The sequence below is a fragment of the Ascochyta rabiei genome, chromosome 12 (assembly GCF_004011695.2).
Source record: "Ascochyta rabiei chromosome 12, complete sequence".
In the NCBI taxonomy this organism is placed as follows: domain Eukaryota; kingdom Fungi; phylum Ascomycota; class Dothideomycetes; order Pleosporales; family Didymellaceae; genus Ascochyta; species Ascochyta rabiei.
The window spans coordinates 1,349,587-1,363,016 of NC_082416.1; the positions used below are offsets into that span (position 1 = coordinate 1,349,587).

The 13,430-nt window shown below is 55.0% G+C and overlaps 8 protein-coding genes and 1 non-coding gene across 10 annotated transcripts, besides 2 other annotated features; 6 read left to right on the forward strand and 3 right to left on the reverse strand.

The window, feature by feature from the left end:
- Positions 1-32: 32 nt before the first annotated feature.
- EKO05_0007512 (uncharacterized protein) lies at positions 33-423 on the forward strand (the record flags this gene model as incomplete). The annotated part of the gene is made up of 2 exons (XM_038947170.2): positions 33-53; positions 106-423. The coding sequence occupies 2 exons, from the start codon at positions 33-35 to the stop codon at positions 421-423; spliced, it is 339 nt and encodes a 112-aa protein (XP_038793885.2).
- Positions 424-612: 189 nt separating this feature from the next.
- Positions 613-4,509, forward strand: EKO05_0007513 (uncharacterized protein; the record flags this gene model as incomplete). Its single annotated transcript, XM_038947169.2, has 1 exon — positions 613-4,509. One exon carries the CDS (start codon positions 613-615, stop codon positions 4,507-4,509), a length of 3,897 nt encoding a protein of 1,298 aa, XP_038793884.2.
- Positions 2,233-2,270: a tandem repeat.
- A 102-nt stretch (positions 4,510-4,611) lies between the features above and the next one.
- EKO05_0007514 (uncharacterized protein) lies at positions 4,612-5,482 on the reverse strand (the record flags this gene model as incomplete). The annotated part of the gene is made up of 3 exons (XM_038943443.1): positions 4,612-4,878; positions 4,935-5,386; positions 5,446-5,482. 3 exons carry the CDS (start codon positions 5,480-5,482, stop codon positions 4,612-4,614), a joined length of 756 nt encoding a protein of 251 aa, XP_038793883.1.
- Positions 5,352-5,389: a tandem repeat.
- A 448-nt stretch (positions 5,483-5,930) lies between the features above and the next one.
- Positions 5,931-7,593, forward strand: EKO05_0007515 (Succinate-semialdehyde dehydrogenase (NAD(+)); the record flags this gene model as incomplete). Its single annotated transcript, XM_038943454.1, has 4 exons — positions 5,931-5,966; positions 6,020-6,107; positions 6,158-7,402; positions 7,457-7,593. The coding sequence occupies 4 exons, from the start codon at positions 5,931-5,933 to the stop codon at positions 7,591-7,593; spliced, it is 1,506 nt and encodes a 501-aa protein (XP_038793882.1).
- Positions 7,594-7,843: 250 nt separating this feature from the next.
- Positions 7,844-9,401, forward strand: EKO05_0007516 (uncharacterized protein; the record flags this gene model as incomplete). Its single annotated transcript, XM_038943404.1, has 4 exons — positions 7,844-7,936; positions 7,987-8,513; positions 8,562-8,732; positions 8,783-9,401. 4 exons carry the CDS (start codon positions 7,844-7,846, stop codon positions 9,399-9,401), a joined length of 1,410 nt encoding a protein of 469 aa, XP_038793881.1.
- A 402-nt stretch (positions 9,402-9,803) lies between these two features.
- EKO05_12t7 lies at positions 9,804-9,892 on the forward strand. The gene has a single exon. It is a non-coding gene; the product is annotated as a tRNA-Arg (tRNA).
- Positions 9,893-10,717: 825 nt separating this feature from the next.
- Positions 10,718-11,345, reverse strand: EKO05_0007517 (uncharacterized protein; the record flags this gene model as incomplete). The annotated part of the gene is made up of 3 exons (XM_038943334.1): positions 10,718-10,852; positions 10,904-11,208; positions 11,330-11,345. The coding sequence occupies 3 exons, from the start codon at positions 11,343-11,345 to the stop codon at positions 10,718-10,720; spliced, it is 456 nt and encodes a 151-aa protein (XP_038793880.1).
- A 629-nt stretch (positions 11,346-11,974) lies between these two features.
- Positions 11,975-12,546, forward strand: EKO05_0007518 (uncharacterized protein; the record flags this gene model as incomplete). Of its 2 annotated transcripts, none has more annotated exons than XM_059637062.1 (3): positions 11,975-12,166; positions 12,215-12,325; positions 12,379-12,546. In XM_059637062.1, 3 exons carry the CDS (start codon positions 11,975-11,977, stop codon positions 12,544-12,546), a joined length of 471 nt encoding a protein of 156 aa, XP_059493045.1. The 2 variants fall into 2 exon arrangements, with proteins under 2 accessions (XP_059493045.1, XP_059493044.1); XM_059637061.1 differs by having other exon boundaries at positions 11,975-12,097.
- Positions 12,547-12,778: 232 nt separating this feature from the next.
- On the reverse strand, positions 12,779-13,319 carry EKO05_0007519 (uncharacterized protein; the record flags this gene model as incomplete). The annotated part of the gene is made up of 2 exons (XM_038943281.2): positions 12,779-12,978; positions 13,085-13,319. 2 exons carry the CDS (start codon positions 13,317-13,319, stop codon positions 12,779-12,781), a joined length of 435 nt encoding a protein of 144 aa, XP_038793878.2.
- Positions 13,320-13,430: the final 111 nt, after the last annotated feature.

The window sequence follows — 13,430 nt, forward strand, 5'->3', positions numbered from 1 at the left end:
AGCTCTCCCCTCAGCACCCTTGTCTACTCACCATGGGTATGACAACCGGCTTCGTAGGCGCCCCAGCAATCCCCCCCTTCACGTCCAATGCTTATTCTACGCCAGCTCGGAGGCTTCACCCTCACGTCAGCCATCCTCTACCTCTCCATCTCCCTGCACGCGCAAAACCGCGCAACACAAGCCGCTCTCCTGCGCCAGCAACGCAACGTCCTGACCAACTTCTACGAACCAAAGCAGCCCGAGGCCGAGCCCAGGGCACGGGAAGTACCGGTCGGGCTGGCAGAGATGGCCAAGGACAGGTGGAACAGGGTCCTGGAAGAGTCGGTGCAGAAAGTGTACAACACGGATTGGAGAAGGGTCAGGGAGAGCGCCGAAGACAGGCTCAGCACAGTTGCGCAGAAGCTTAGGGAGAGTGGGAAATGAGTGACGGGCGAGAAGAGGGGATGGAGCAGATGGAGGGGCCGAGCTGGGCGAAAGCGACGATACCCTTCTTGCAGCGACGACCTTGGGATTATACAACAGCGCGCACTCGTAGACAAGGATGAAGCAGTGCAGGGAGCCTATGCATATCTCCGACACATCAGGCTGACCTTGCGCGCACTCGGTTTTCTTATGTCATGTCTATCTTCTTGTCTTCACCTACGCTCCTTCACCTTCTGCCTATCCAATCTATATCAACCGCCCCACTCTGTATCTCTCCACCCAGCTTTTCGATTCATCAGCCCAACTCACTCTACAGTTCGGTTCTCCACACTTGCGTTCTTGTGCGCTGCCATGGCGTCCTTCGGCAAGGTGCTCGATCTGCTCGATGACCGTTATCTCGAGCTGCAAGACGTCACTGGCAATGTCGAACCGCTACCGACCCTCGTACCGTATGAAGACTACACTCAGAACGTACACGTATACCGAATGGATACAAGCCACGAGATCTTCATGGGTCTCATCCAGGACTTCACCATGCGACGAGCTCATGAGACAGGCAAAGAACTCTGGACTTGGTGTGTGCAGTGGGAGGTTGATCACAGTTCCCATCCTTCGTCGCCTAAAAAAGTACGACTGGATGCACAGCAACCACATACGCTGTCGAACACACCGCAAACGCCTCGCCAGGTGCCCGCTCTTACCATCTTTGAGCGGCGCACGCTGGATGGGGCGCTGATGCTGGAGGAGGAGATGTTGCGCATCTTGATCGATATAGTGCAGGTTGCCAGCGCGCTTGTGCCTAACTTCATCGAGTTCCTGTATCGCTGGGTCGACTATTACGAGGGCGATGGAAAGGCGCTCAAGGCGGCGCTGAGGTGGGAGATTCCAAGTCTGTGGGATTTCGAATACCACCCTCTTGTACTGCCGCCAGAGGGTGATACGGAGACGGAAGTCGGCGCACAGCCTGGTGGGCAGCAAGAGGAGCGAGCACAGTCTGCAAGCTACAGCAGGGCTGCGGAGCTGCGAGAGAGTTCGCCAACGAAGAAGATGCATGCGCGACCTAAACCAAACCTAGCAGCTATCGAGCTTCGTACGTTCTACACAGAAGAAAGCGAGCGGCTGCAGTACAGAGAAGTCAAGTACGGCATTCAACCACCCAAGTTGGAACAACCGTTGCCGCCACTCATCAACATCCCGCGGGACCAATGTAAACGCGCAAAGTATTACGCAGCATGTTTCAAGTCGCGTCAACGCGCACTCTACCTCCTCCTCGAAGCCGGCGTCACCATGCGCCAAATCAACAACTACCAAAAGCTCCAGACCACTCACCCCAAAGAGACACCAGAGTCTGGCGATGGAAATGGGCTGCGCAACTACCAGAAAGACGCAAAGTACGCACAAGCCCAGTTCGAGCTCAAAGAGGAGCAGGTTAAACAGCGGGAAATCGCCATCAGCAATAAGCTGGCGGCCGAGGCGCACTTCGCTGCTCAAACCGCGGTCCCTGACGGAGCGTCGGGCTTGCCGCTTATTCCTCCTACACCGTCGTATGCGAAACGTCCTGATATGGCTGCTGCGATGGTGGAGAGAATCAGAGAGACGAGGGTGAAGAAGGGTGAGAAGATCAACTTCGTACCCAAACCGCTCGTGGGCAGGACGAGAAGCAAGATGTTCGAATATGCGAGTGAAAGGCCAGAGCTGATGCCAGGTGTGGATCTCTCGACGATACCGGGGTGGTATGTAAGACGAACAGGTGCAGAGGAAGAAGATGCAGATTTAGGAGCTGAGACGGATGAGTTTCTGAACACATCCGAAGAAGAGGACGAAGAAGACGAAGACGAAGACGATGATACGGACATGGAAAGTGACTCCAGCAATCAAGACGGCAATGGCTTCGCTGCTATGCCGGTACCAGCTCCCAACCTACCACGTCCTCCACTGCCATTGCCTCTACCACCACGACCTTCTACAGCAATGGTCAGTACAGCAGGCACTCTCAGCAACTCCAATCTTATTACGAACGGACAAGTGGCTTTGAATAATCTTCCAACGTCAGCTCTAGGTCCAGCCGATCAGTCTACACCGTCCAACATAGCAACGTACATGCAAAATCTGAGTTCAGAGCAAGCCGAGCGTTTGCTTCCTTTGCTAAGTGCAGAGGCGCGGCGGGCAGTTACGAGTCGACTTGGGCCGAACTATCAGTCTCAGGGCTCTGTAGCGCAAGTCGCCACATCAGGCACTACGAACTCCTCTGCAGACGATCGGTCAGAACCAGACCCAGCAGGGCATCGATACATGTATGGAAGGGTGGCGGGGTCACTACATCCTAGATTACCAACAACACAGCCTATACAGGTACGGGATGGTCACAGTTCGGGAAGTTCGTCATTTGCCAGTGCTGCCCTCGGTCTTCCTACACGTCCGTCTCCTGCTGCAAGCTTCCCCATTGAAACAGAACAGCGGAGGTCGCAGGGCTTTTCATTTAAAAATACCCCAAATGATCACTCTTCAAGATCTGATCAGCCAAAGTCGGAGCTAGGCGCAGAAGTCGCGGAATCTGCGGAAGAGGATATGTCAAGGCCACTTTTCCATCTCCGACCGGTACAGAATACCGCCAACCTTGCTGGACTAGGAAGGGAGGCTCTTGTCAATGTCAGTACTGGTCGCGATCTACCAAACCAGTACCCGTCTCCTGTGACACTCGCTCCGGACGTAGCACAGCAGCGGATATTCAACATGTCGACAGACGGCCTACAATCCTTTTACAGGCCATTCTTCAATGTAACGGATCAACCAACTCCATCGATCATAGATGAGAAGCAACACGCTGCGGCCCAGGAAAATCACAACGTACCAGTGTATGCGCTTGCGCCCACGAGTGCTGGACCTGCTTCCATCAACGCCCAGCCCACCAACACTGGCTTCAACGCTGAATACTTCATGCATCTGCGACGTCAACAAGAGTTGTCAGTATCGCCTACCACATCAAATACTCGGCAGCAGCCTGTCCAGCTAGCCGAACCGACCGTGTCAGATGCACCATTGACGTTACGACCGCAACTCATGACAGCCTCAGAGCTGGGCCAGCCGTGGTCTGGGCAGATTCAAGAAATGGTAACAGCAGATCTCGCGGCGATGAATGCTCGAACACATACTGTTCAGGCATCACCTTCTCTCCCACTGCCGCCACCACTACCATCGCAACCACAATTTCTCCAATCAGTCCCTCTTACTCTCTCCACCCCTCCACCCCCCTTCCCACCGCCCTCAGGCGCCATGCTCCCTCCACCTCGTGCAGGCATGACCCGCAATGCGCCTTCGCCGCTCTCTCTCCCGCCCTCCCAGCCCTCCCCATTCAGCACCATCGTGCCACAAATACCCGCCACATCGCCCTTCCTCGACCCGCCGTCCAGCGCAGCCCCACCCATCCAGATCTACCTCCCGCAAATCCTAGTCGCAGGGAACAGCATCGGGCCCGGCGGGCAGCACGTAGGGAACGACGGGCGCATGGAGACCGATGCGCTGCTGCTAGGCCACGAAGACGCGGCGGGTGGTGCGTTGGTGCTGAGCAAGGCGCTGTTCCTACCCGTTGGCGTGTGGGAGAACACGCTGCGGAAGGTGCGCGGTGGACGCTGGAGCGTGCTGGAGACGTATGGCTGTCCGTCTACGCACCCTGCCAAGGGTAAGGGGAAGGCGAGAGCGGGGGTAGGGGGGACCGGGCGGGAGGCGGAGTGTCATGGCGCTGTGTATGGGAAGTTGGCCACGGCGTATGCGCTTATGAGAGGGAGTCCTCCCGCGGCTAGGGAGGAGCTTTTGACGAAACGGTGGCGGGTGAGTCGGGGTCCGTTGACGGCGTTGGATCGTGGTGCGGTCTGGGAGGGCTGGGCTGCGTACATAGACCAGGATATCAAGATGAGCGCTATTGAGAGGAAGGGAGCGATGGGGAGGGATGTCAATGGAGCAGCTGCCAAAGTGGAGGATGGCGATGTCAGAGACGGGCACTGGCCGTGTAGCAAGGATGGGGAGGCGGCGAGGAGGAGACGAGAGATGGAAGAGCTGATGGATGAAGACGAGGATATGGATGACTAGATCTTTTGGTAGAGTGAATTCGGCCGGGTTAGCAATGGATCATCTGCGCCACAGCAGATACCAAAGCCGGTTCACCATACTTGTTTGCGTTTCACGGCTTCTTTATATGCAGCGTCCACCATCGACTTCCAAGTTGACGCCCGTGATGAACTTGGCCTCATCGCTCGCCATAAACACACACGCATTCACCACATCCTCCACCTCGCCAATCCTGCCCATCGGCACGTTTCCAATGAACTTTGTCCGGTTCTCAGGCGTGTCCTCCATGCCTGTGAACGCCGAGAAAAGCCCCGTCCCTGTAACAAGCGGGCAGATGGAGTTGACGCGGATCTGATGGGCGCCGTACTCAGCAGCTAAACCTTTCGTTGCCTGTGGGCAATATCAGCACAATGGGGCGTCGTCTGTCGGTTGAACGGTATACGCACATTCCACACCGCGCCCTTGGATGCATTATACCATACCAACCCGGGCCTCGGTCGCGTTGCACCCACACTCGCAATGTTGACTATGACACCCCCTTCTTTCCTATCGACTGCCTGGCCCACCCATGCCTGGCACCCCAGATACACACCTTTGACGTTCACGTCAAACACCCTCTCGAACTCCTCCTCCGTCACCTCGACCGTAGGCTTGTTCACGTACGACCATCCCGCGTTATTGACCAAGATGTCGCAACGCCCGAACTTGTCCTTGACGGCTTGCATCGTCGAGTCCCAATCGGCGCGCTTGGTGACGTCCATCTTGTGGAAGACGAGGTTCTGCTCGTCTTTGGCCGCCGTGGCCTGTCCGCCCTTCTCGTTGATGTCACACACGAGCACTTTGCAGCCTTCGGCGGCGTAGCGGAGCGCTATGCCTGCGCCGAAGCCTGAGCCTGCGCCTGGAGGTGGGTTAGTTGGTGGTGTGGGTGCTGGGGGGAGGGGGAAGGGGAGGAGGTACCGGTCACGATCGCGACTTTGCCGTCAAGTCTGCCCATTGTATGAGTGTGGGGTGAATTGGAGCTATGAGGGAAGTGGGTAAGTCGTGCAAGTGGTGTGTCGAGTTACAAAGGAATGGTTCTGGTGTTGTGAGCACCGTCTCAGACAGCTATAGGTCATGTAACCGAGCTCGAACAGCAGCAGCGGGCTTCTCTCCGCCATCACCTATCTCAAATCCTGGCGCTGCCGAGATGGGAGCATGGTGAGGGGTAACAGAGAGGTACGCTAACGTCTGTCGGGGAGCGGTGGTGGTCGGCGTAGACGGGCGCTCATTGGCCATGCATCATGTCGGCTATATGGAAGCTGGGTGGGGTTATCAACAGACAGATGTCATTGATCCCTGACGCCTCAAAAAGGGTGGCTGCTTTCCCGCTGTCTCTTGAACTTCGACGCACGATCCTCGTTGTTTGTCGTTAGTCCAATTAATACAGTGCAATTGCAAGTAAGATGGGTTCAGCACAGAAGTACGAGCTGCCGTTCAAGGTGAGCTCGAGGCGCCAAAGTCTAGACGTAGTTCGGTGTTGATCTCTAGACAGCTCAACAACCCAGACCTCCTCCACAATCAGTCATATGTTGGTGGCGAGTGGGTGAATGCAAAGTCTGGGAAGACGTTTGAAGTCCTTGGTTGGTCATCCCGCGAGACCTACCTTTCGTTTGTGCTGACAGTGTCGCAGACCCCGGCACCGGAAAGGCGTGGACAGAATGCCCCACAAACGATGCGTCCGACGTTGATGCTGCCGTCAAGAACTCGCACGAAGCTTTCCTCGAGTATAAGAAGATCAGCCCTCGCCAAAGAGCACAGTTTTTGTACAAGTGGGACCAGCTGATCCGCGAGAACAAGGAAGACATTGCTACGATTCTAGTGTACGAAACTGGAAAGCCCCGTTCTGAAGCCTATGGCGAGATTGACTACTCCACTGGCTTCACCTGGTGGTTTGCTGGAGAAGCCGAGCGCATCCAAGGCAGCGTCTTCACACCAGCGTTACCGAACCGGCGCATTTTCACAATCAAGCAACCAGCAGGTGTTGCTGCAGCTCTCGTTCCGTGGAACTTCCCGATAGCCATGATTCTGCGAAAGGCTGGTGCAGCCCTTGCAGCAGGATGCACCATGATTGTCAAGCCGAGTCCGGAAACACCCATCACTGTCCTGGCACTGGCGTACCTTGCGGTTCAGGCTGGGTTCCCGAAGGGTGCGCTGAACGTATTGACCACAGATCTCGACAAGACGCCTGAGCTCAGTGAAGCGCTTTGTCGCCATCCTCTCATTGCTAAAGTCACCTTCACAGGATCGACAAGGGTAGGAAAGCTGGTTGCGAAGATCTGCGCGGACAACTTGAAAAAGGTGACGCTGGAATTGGGAGGAAACTGTCCGGTCCTGATCTTCGACGATGCGAACATCGAGCAAGCAATGTCCCAGATCTTTGCTCTGAAATACCGCCATGCTGGTCAGGCCTGCATAACTGCAAACCGCATCTATGTTCAGTCCGGCATCTTCGACAAGTTCCTTGAACGGTGGAACGCCGAAACGGACAAGATAGTCGTTGGCCATGGTTCAGACGAGAAGACCACCATGGGCCCAGTCACAACACCTCGAGGTGCTCAAAAGGCGCTCGAGCTGGTCGAGGATGCTAAGAAGAAGGGTGCAAAGATTCACAAGGGTGGAAACAAAATCGAGAAGAATGGCGGGTACTTTTTCGAGCCGACTGTCATCACTGGCGTCACTCCGGACATGGACATTGCAAATGAAGAGGTGTTCTCGCCCATTTGCACATTCATCAAGTTCGATACAGAGGAGGAGGTGGTTAAGAAGGCAAATGACACCTCTATGGGTCTTGCATCCTACCTATTCACGAAGAATGTTGACCGATTGTGGAGACTGTTCGAGAATCTCGAGGCTGGCATGATCGGTCTGAACACTGGTAAGCCAAAGAATAGCATGACTTGAATGCAGTCAGATTGACCAACAAAAACAGGCAACTCATCGGCGGCGGAGTCACCCTTCGGTGGAATCAAGCAGAGTGGTTACGGAAAGGAGTCTGGAAAGGATGTGGCCGTCAACGAGTACCTGATCACAAAGACGGGCACTTTCACCTTGGAGGAGAATGCTTAAGGGGTCAAGGCAGGCAGTGATAAAGCGTTGAAACAGTGTCATGAATTCAGACAAAGGCCAAGATCATTGTGATTCTCTGGTAGTTGTTTGACCTCATGCATGATGTAACACGTGATGGCGCTACTGACCGCATCGTGGGCGGCTGCACCACCTGTCGGTCTGGTCTCGGAACCTTGGTCGAGCTCGCGCCTCTGGTACACCACATCGTCACAACCCACTGACTCAACGCCACACAATCTTTACCGCGAAAATGGACGTCGAAATGGGTGATGGCGCATTCGACATCGACATCGATGTCGGTGCAGGCGTTCAAACAAGCGCGCAGCCGCAGCAACAGCAACAAGTAAGCTGCCCCAGGCGCGTTGCACTCGTCTTGTGTTAACACTCGCGCAGCAGCCAGAACCGACCACACAAAGCGAATCAGTACCGGCGGCATATTTCGAAGACCTCCAACCGCAGAAGCCATGGCCCGAGTCGCTGAACCTGCAGGGCGTCGGCGACTTTGACCCAAACGACCCTCTCTACTACGCCATGGAAGCCCTTGGCGCAGAGCCACGCGTCAAGCAGTTGCGCTGGGTCAACGACTCGTCAGTAAACCTCGAGTTTTATAGCGCCGAAGAAGCTGCCGTTGCGCTGACCGCGCTTACGCACCCCGACACAAACCCAAGTTCACTTGCTGCGCAGACAGCTCGACCAGCAAAGCCGTACTCAAAAAAGCCAGACAGCATGTTGGTGGTACGGGAGACAAATGCTGGGGATCAGAAGCCCAAGGGCGCGGCCAACCGCAGCAATTACTACCAGCGCAACCCAGACGTCAGAGGAAATAATCAACGGGAGCCACGGCGCCATCAGCCGCCGAAGAGAGACCTCCTGGATTATGGTGATGAGGATATGGGCTCGAGGAATCGGAGGAGGAGAAGGTAAGCAGTCGAGTGCAGGACTGTTGTGTGCTATACTGACATGACCAGCCGCAGTGGAGACGAGTCCATGGGCTCAGATTCCGGGGTTGAGAGGCGGAGGAATAACTACCCTCGCAACGACCGGAATGGCCGCGATCGTCGTGACGGGCGGGACAGGAAACCAAGAGACTCTGGCAGGCTCAATGCCGACGTCGACTCTTACCGTCCTGGTGGGGACAGGTATGATAGCTTCCACGCACGCTCTCGTGGACCATGCTGACGTCCTCCAGATCTAACGAACCGCGGCACGGCCGACTCCGAGGCCGCAGTGCCTCACCAGCGTCCAATGACGAGGGCGATGGTCGATTCGGCTTCGCAGAAGACACCAGCAACGTACGCACCCGCTACCGCAGCCGAAGTCGCAGCCGCAACGATCGCCGCCGCCGCGAACCCAGCGCTGACCGCTGGACCCATGACCGCGCTAACTACGGAGAACGAGGCGCAAAGTCAGAAGCTGGTCGGTGGCAGAAAGATGCATTCTCCGTCGACTCATCGCCAATGGGCAACCATCGTCGCTCAGATGCTGGATCAGGCGGCTCTCTACTCTCGCGCATGACCAAGGACGGCAAGCCTGTCAACTCGTTGGCTAGCCGGATCACGCGTGACGACGATAACGAGCCGCGGCCGCGATCGTTGGCGAGTCGTATTACGCGCTCGGGTGAAGATGACGGGTACGGGCGACTCAAGGGCGACGACAGCATACCTCGAGACTATGAGTTCGACGAGCCCAGGCCTCGCCGTGGGTTGGCAGATCGCATCTCAAGAGAGACCGAGGGGATCAACATTCGCGGCGCAGGCTCGAATGGCGGAAGCGGAATCAACATCAGAGGTGTAGCGAACGGCGCCTAAGTGGCAGATGGGCATTCGCCTGTTACCAGCCTAGACGACATCATCGAGACCATTTAATGGTTGCTGCTAGACAGTGCATGAACGCTCGTAGGCTTGAAAGGGATGGACGAGCGTTTTGCGTAGAATGGAAAAGCTGCGCATCAGCGAGTGCATTGTTATGCTATTGTTGCTTGCACCTGCAAGACCCGAACCAGCCCTCAATCGTGCAAGTGCTACCTCCTAATGAACAAACCCGCACAGACCACCTCCCAATTAACCAAGGCGCTCTCCGCTGCCGCACCTCGTGATCGCCGATAGCAAAGCTGTTTGAGACCGAAGTACGAAGGTGGAGCGCAGTTTTGCTCACTATATAAGTATTACAGTCCTGAAGATTCGTCAGAAGTCCCTACAATCCACTTCATGGTCTCCGTGGCGCAATGGTAGCGCGTTGGACTTCTACCACCTCAAAACCGGTCATCCAAAGGCTGCGGGTTCGAGCCCCGCCGGAGATGCTTTTTGCCCTTTTATGCATTTTTTGCTTTTTTGGCTTCGCGTGGCATATTTTCGCTCACTCGCACGAGGCATGGCGTAGGCGGATGCGAGCGTCAAGGCGCGGATGTTGGGTTTTTTTGCTGTTGGCTTTGCACGGTGCTGTGGATCCAGGCGAGGACCAAGTGAATGCCATGCCGACTGGCTGTGTTGATTACTACTCTCATTGCAGCGACTCGTTCGATGAGCACGGGAGTACTGTCCACTTGCGCATGCTTCGTTTGTCCAGCACCAGCAACGAGACCTCGGTCGACATGTGGATCCGATAGCCGCTTGTCCAGTCTAGGACAGAGCGCTGGCTGCTTTCGAGGTCGGCGCGCGCGATGCATAAATGATCGGCACTAACGGCGATCGTGGTGACGTGCTTGGTGTTGGACGTGCACCAGAGTTGGGCGTGTCAGCCACCAATCTTGAATACCGACGCTTGAGGAAAATAGCATTTCACGGCGCGGACCCGTGTGAACAGCTGGCTGGCTTCGCATTGAAATTGCGGTTGTATCAATCTCCGTCGTGTCATAAGAGAACAAGGAAACGGCGCATATTCTTCGATGGGCACACAGCAACAACAATCAGACGGCAATCAGACGTGGAGTTCACAAATCAGTAACAACGCAAGTTTGCTGGAGAATTAAACCAATTCATTGAGAGGTAATGTTACATATCATAATCGAAGCAGGCCTACTGTAGGCTCATATCATATCGCTTCATTCTCCACGACGCCACGTACTGGCGAACTCAATCTAAGTCGCCAAGTTGGAAGACAAATCACTCAACACCCAGCGAGTAATTTACTCGAAGGGGTTGGTGCGGGTGCCCCAGTAGGTGAGGAAAAGGGAGAGACCAACGGTCTCAAGGACGCGGGCGAAGGCACCGACAGCGATGGTGTCAAGAGGGCGCTTCTCAGTGAGGACCTGGGAGACGATCTGGACAAGGTCAGTAAACAGTCAGACAAAGTAATGTAAAGCACGACGTACAGAAGGAGCAGCGGAAGCAAAGAAGATCAAGGAGCCGAGGTAAGCAGCGCCCTTGTAGGTGAGGGTGCCGGTGGCGTTGATGAGAGCACCAACACCGTACGACTGGACGGCAGAGCCGACGATGGAGCTACCCCACGAGGCGGCGGCGGTGGCAGCCTCCTTGGAGTGGAAGTACTCCTCCTTGGAGTTGGCCTGCTGTGCGCGGCGGTAGGCGTCACCGAAAACGGGGCCGAGGACAGCGAGGGAGACAGCGTGGTTGAAGGCCGTGCCGAGAGCAATGGCAGAGGGCTTGACGGGAGGGAGGTCTGATGAATGCCACGTTAGCCATGGATACATTTGCGTCATGTTTTGATCAAACCACGCAGAAGTTGCGTGATCGAGCTGCGTATGCCAATTGCTGAAGCTGGTAAATAAAGGGCAACTTACAAGACAGAGAAGCCATTGTGGATGATGTGGTTGTTTTTGTGATGGAAAAGGTGGTGAGAGTGGTGTGATGGGTATATGAGAAATGATGGCAGAGAAGACAAGCGGTACAGGATGCTTTTGTACTTGCGGCACGCAATGATGGCTTGGACCTGACATGCCAGTGACGTCACGCCAAGCTTGGACCAATGGACTACTAAATCCAGCTTCAGCCGTCAACAGCCCCACTGCCTTGAAGTGATCTGGACTGTGCGTTCGCAATCGTTTTGTATGATGAAATTGCATGATGTTCGAGGCTCCTGCTGTGTCACGACTCGCCAACACGGCATCGATGTGCAGGTACGGGTACGTCACTCGATGGGGAGCTCGAAGGATCTCAGGAAGCTATGACCAGCTAGGGCTGGCTGTGTAGCATCTAGCATTTGGGGTTAGCGCTCACGCCCCCTCACGTAAACTACCGGAGTATGGTTTGAGGGCACGAAGGATTGGAAAATGTCAACGCGGTCTTTATTGCACTCGCGTGGTGAGTGTTGAACGTCAGATTGTAGACGCAAGGCACCACGACTCCAGTTTTCGCCGATCTCCCCACAAAGAACCTGCGCGATCCACACGTCTTTGCGCCACGGCAGGGAACCCCTATCCACCAGGATGCTTGTCCCAAGGAAAGCTTTCGGGGCCCTGACGTTCATCATCTGCGTCGCGGGTTTGTTCATCTTCTCCAGCTCGATTGTGCAATGGTCCGTCTATCTCTTTGGCAGCTATGCTCCACTGGTACCGTACACTACGCATGTTGTTCTGTTCCAATTCAAGGAAAGCGTTAGCGGCATCGCCGTCAAAGAGGCATGAAACGCTCCAGGACACACTGCGCACAGGCCTAACATGATGCAGATTACATCAAAGTTCTTTGGCTTGAAGAAGGCGTGTATTCACCCAGACACGCGCCGGCCATACATTCTCTCCATCACTGGTGGGAAAGATACTTCCATAGAGGACCTGCAGGTACCCGAGACCCTGGATCCGCTGTCATACAAGCTTCTGACAAATGCCAACAGAATGGGATGAGCCACGCTTTTATCCTCAGATTCAATTCAGACGAAGAGCGGGACTACTATGTGAAAGAAGATCCAGCACATCAAGCGTTCAAGGACGCTGCTGCTGCAGTGGTTGAGAACACGATAGTTGTGGACTTCCAAGAGGGTGTCTTTACTGACTCAGGATAATCTTGCGCGAGGAACCTGGAGAGTCAGAGTCAATTCTAGATACCACGACCTGGTGCCTGCGGAACAAAATCCCACACTTCAATGTGTATATACACATATCGTTGGACTATACCGTAGCTCCATAATCTAGCTCAAGCCCACGACACGTGCATACGTTATGTTCTTAAACATGTTGTATAGAGTCCTTTATCCTTAGCCATGCTATCCATCAGGCTTAACGGTAACCAATCCCCTACAGAGCCTTTCTCAACGCGCTCTTGAAAGGAATGATCTGCACCTTACTCAAATCCCACACGCCGCCCTCAACATACACATCCTTCTTCAGCCTCTCCTCGACCTCCTCCCTCGTCTTCGCACCAATCAGCATAGCACTGCCCTTCATCTTTGGTGGGCCGGAGTCGCCCTCTTTAATGGGCTCTTCGAGCATAGCACCTGCTCCATGTTAAGCCATTGTTGCGTAAGTTCACAACGTCCCGTTTCCCATGCCAGGTCTTGAGAGGACCGCAGAGGGAGCACAAGGAGCTTGGGTTGTACATACCACCCCAGAGCCAGAAACTGTCATCATCCTTTTTCAATCCTCCCAAATGCTCTTGCCTGACCGCAATGCGCTTCTGCAGCGCGCCCTCGTGGTCAGGCACGATGACGAGCCACTCTTGCAGCGGTGCGCTTGAGGAGGCCATTGTTCTTATAATGCTCGATCGTGGAGCTGAAAATGCGCGTGTACGAAGTAATGTCGGCGTGGTGAGTGTACGAAGAGGGCGAAAGACGAGCATATAGCTGTGTAGGGGCCTCGGATGGAGGAGCTATTGTAGACCGAGATTGTCAGCTTGTGCTCGATGGTTTGACGTGGTCAGGTTGTAGATCAAGGTTGTATTTGTACTTAC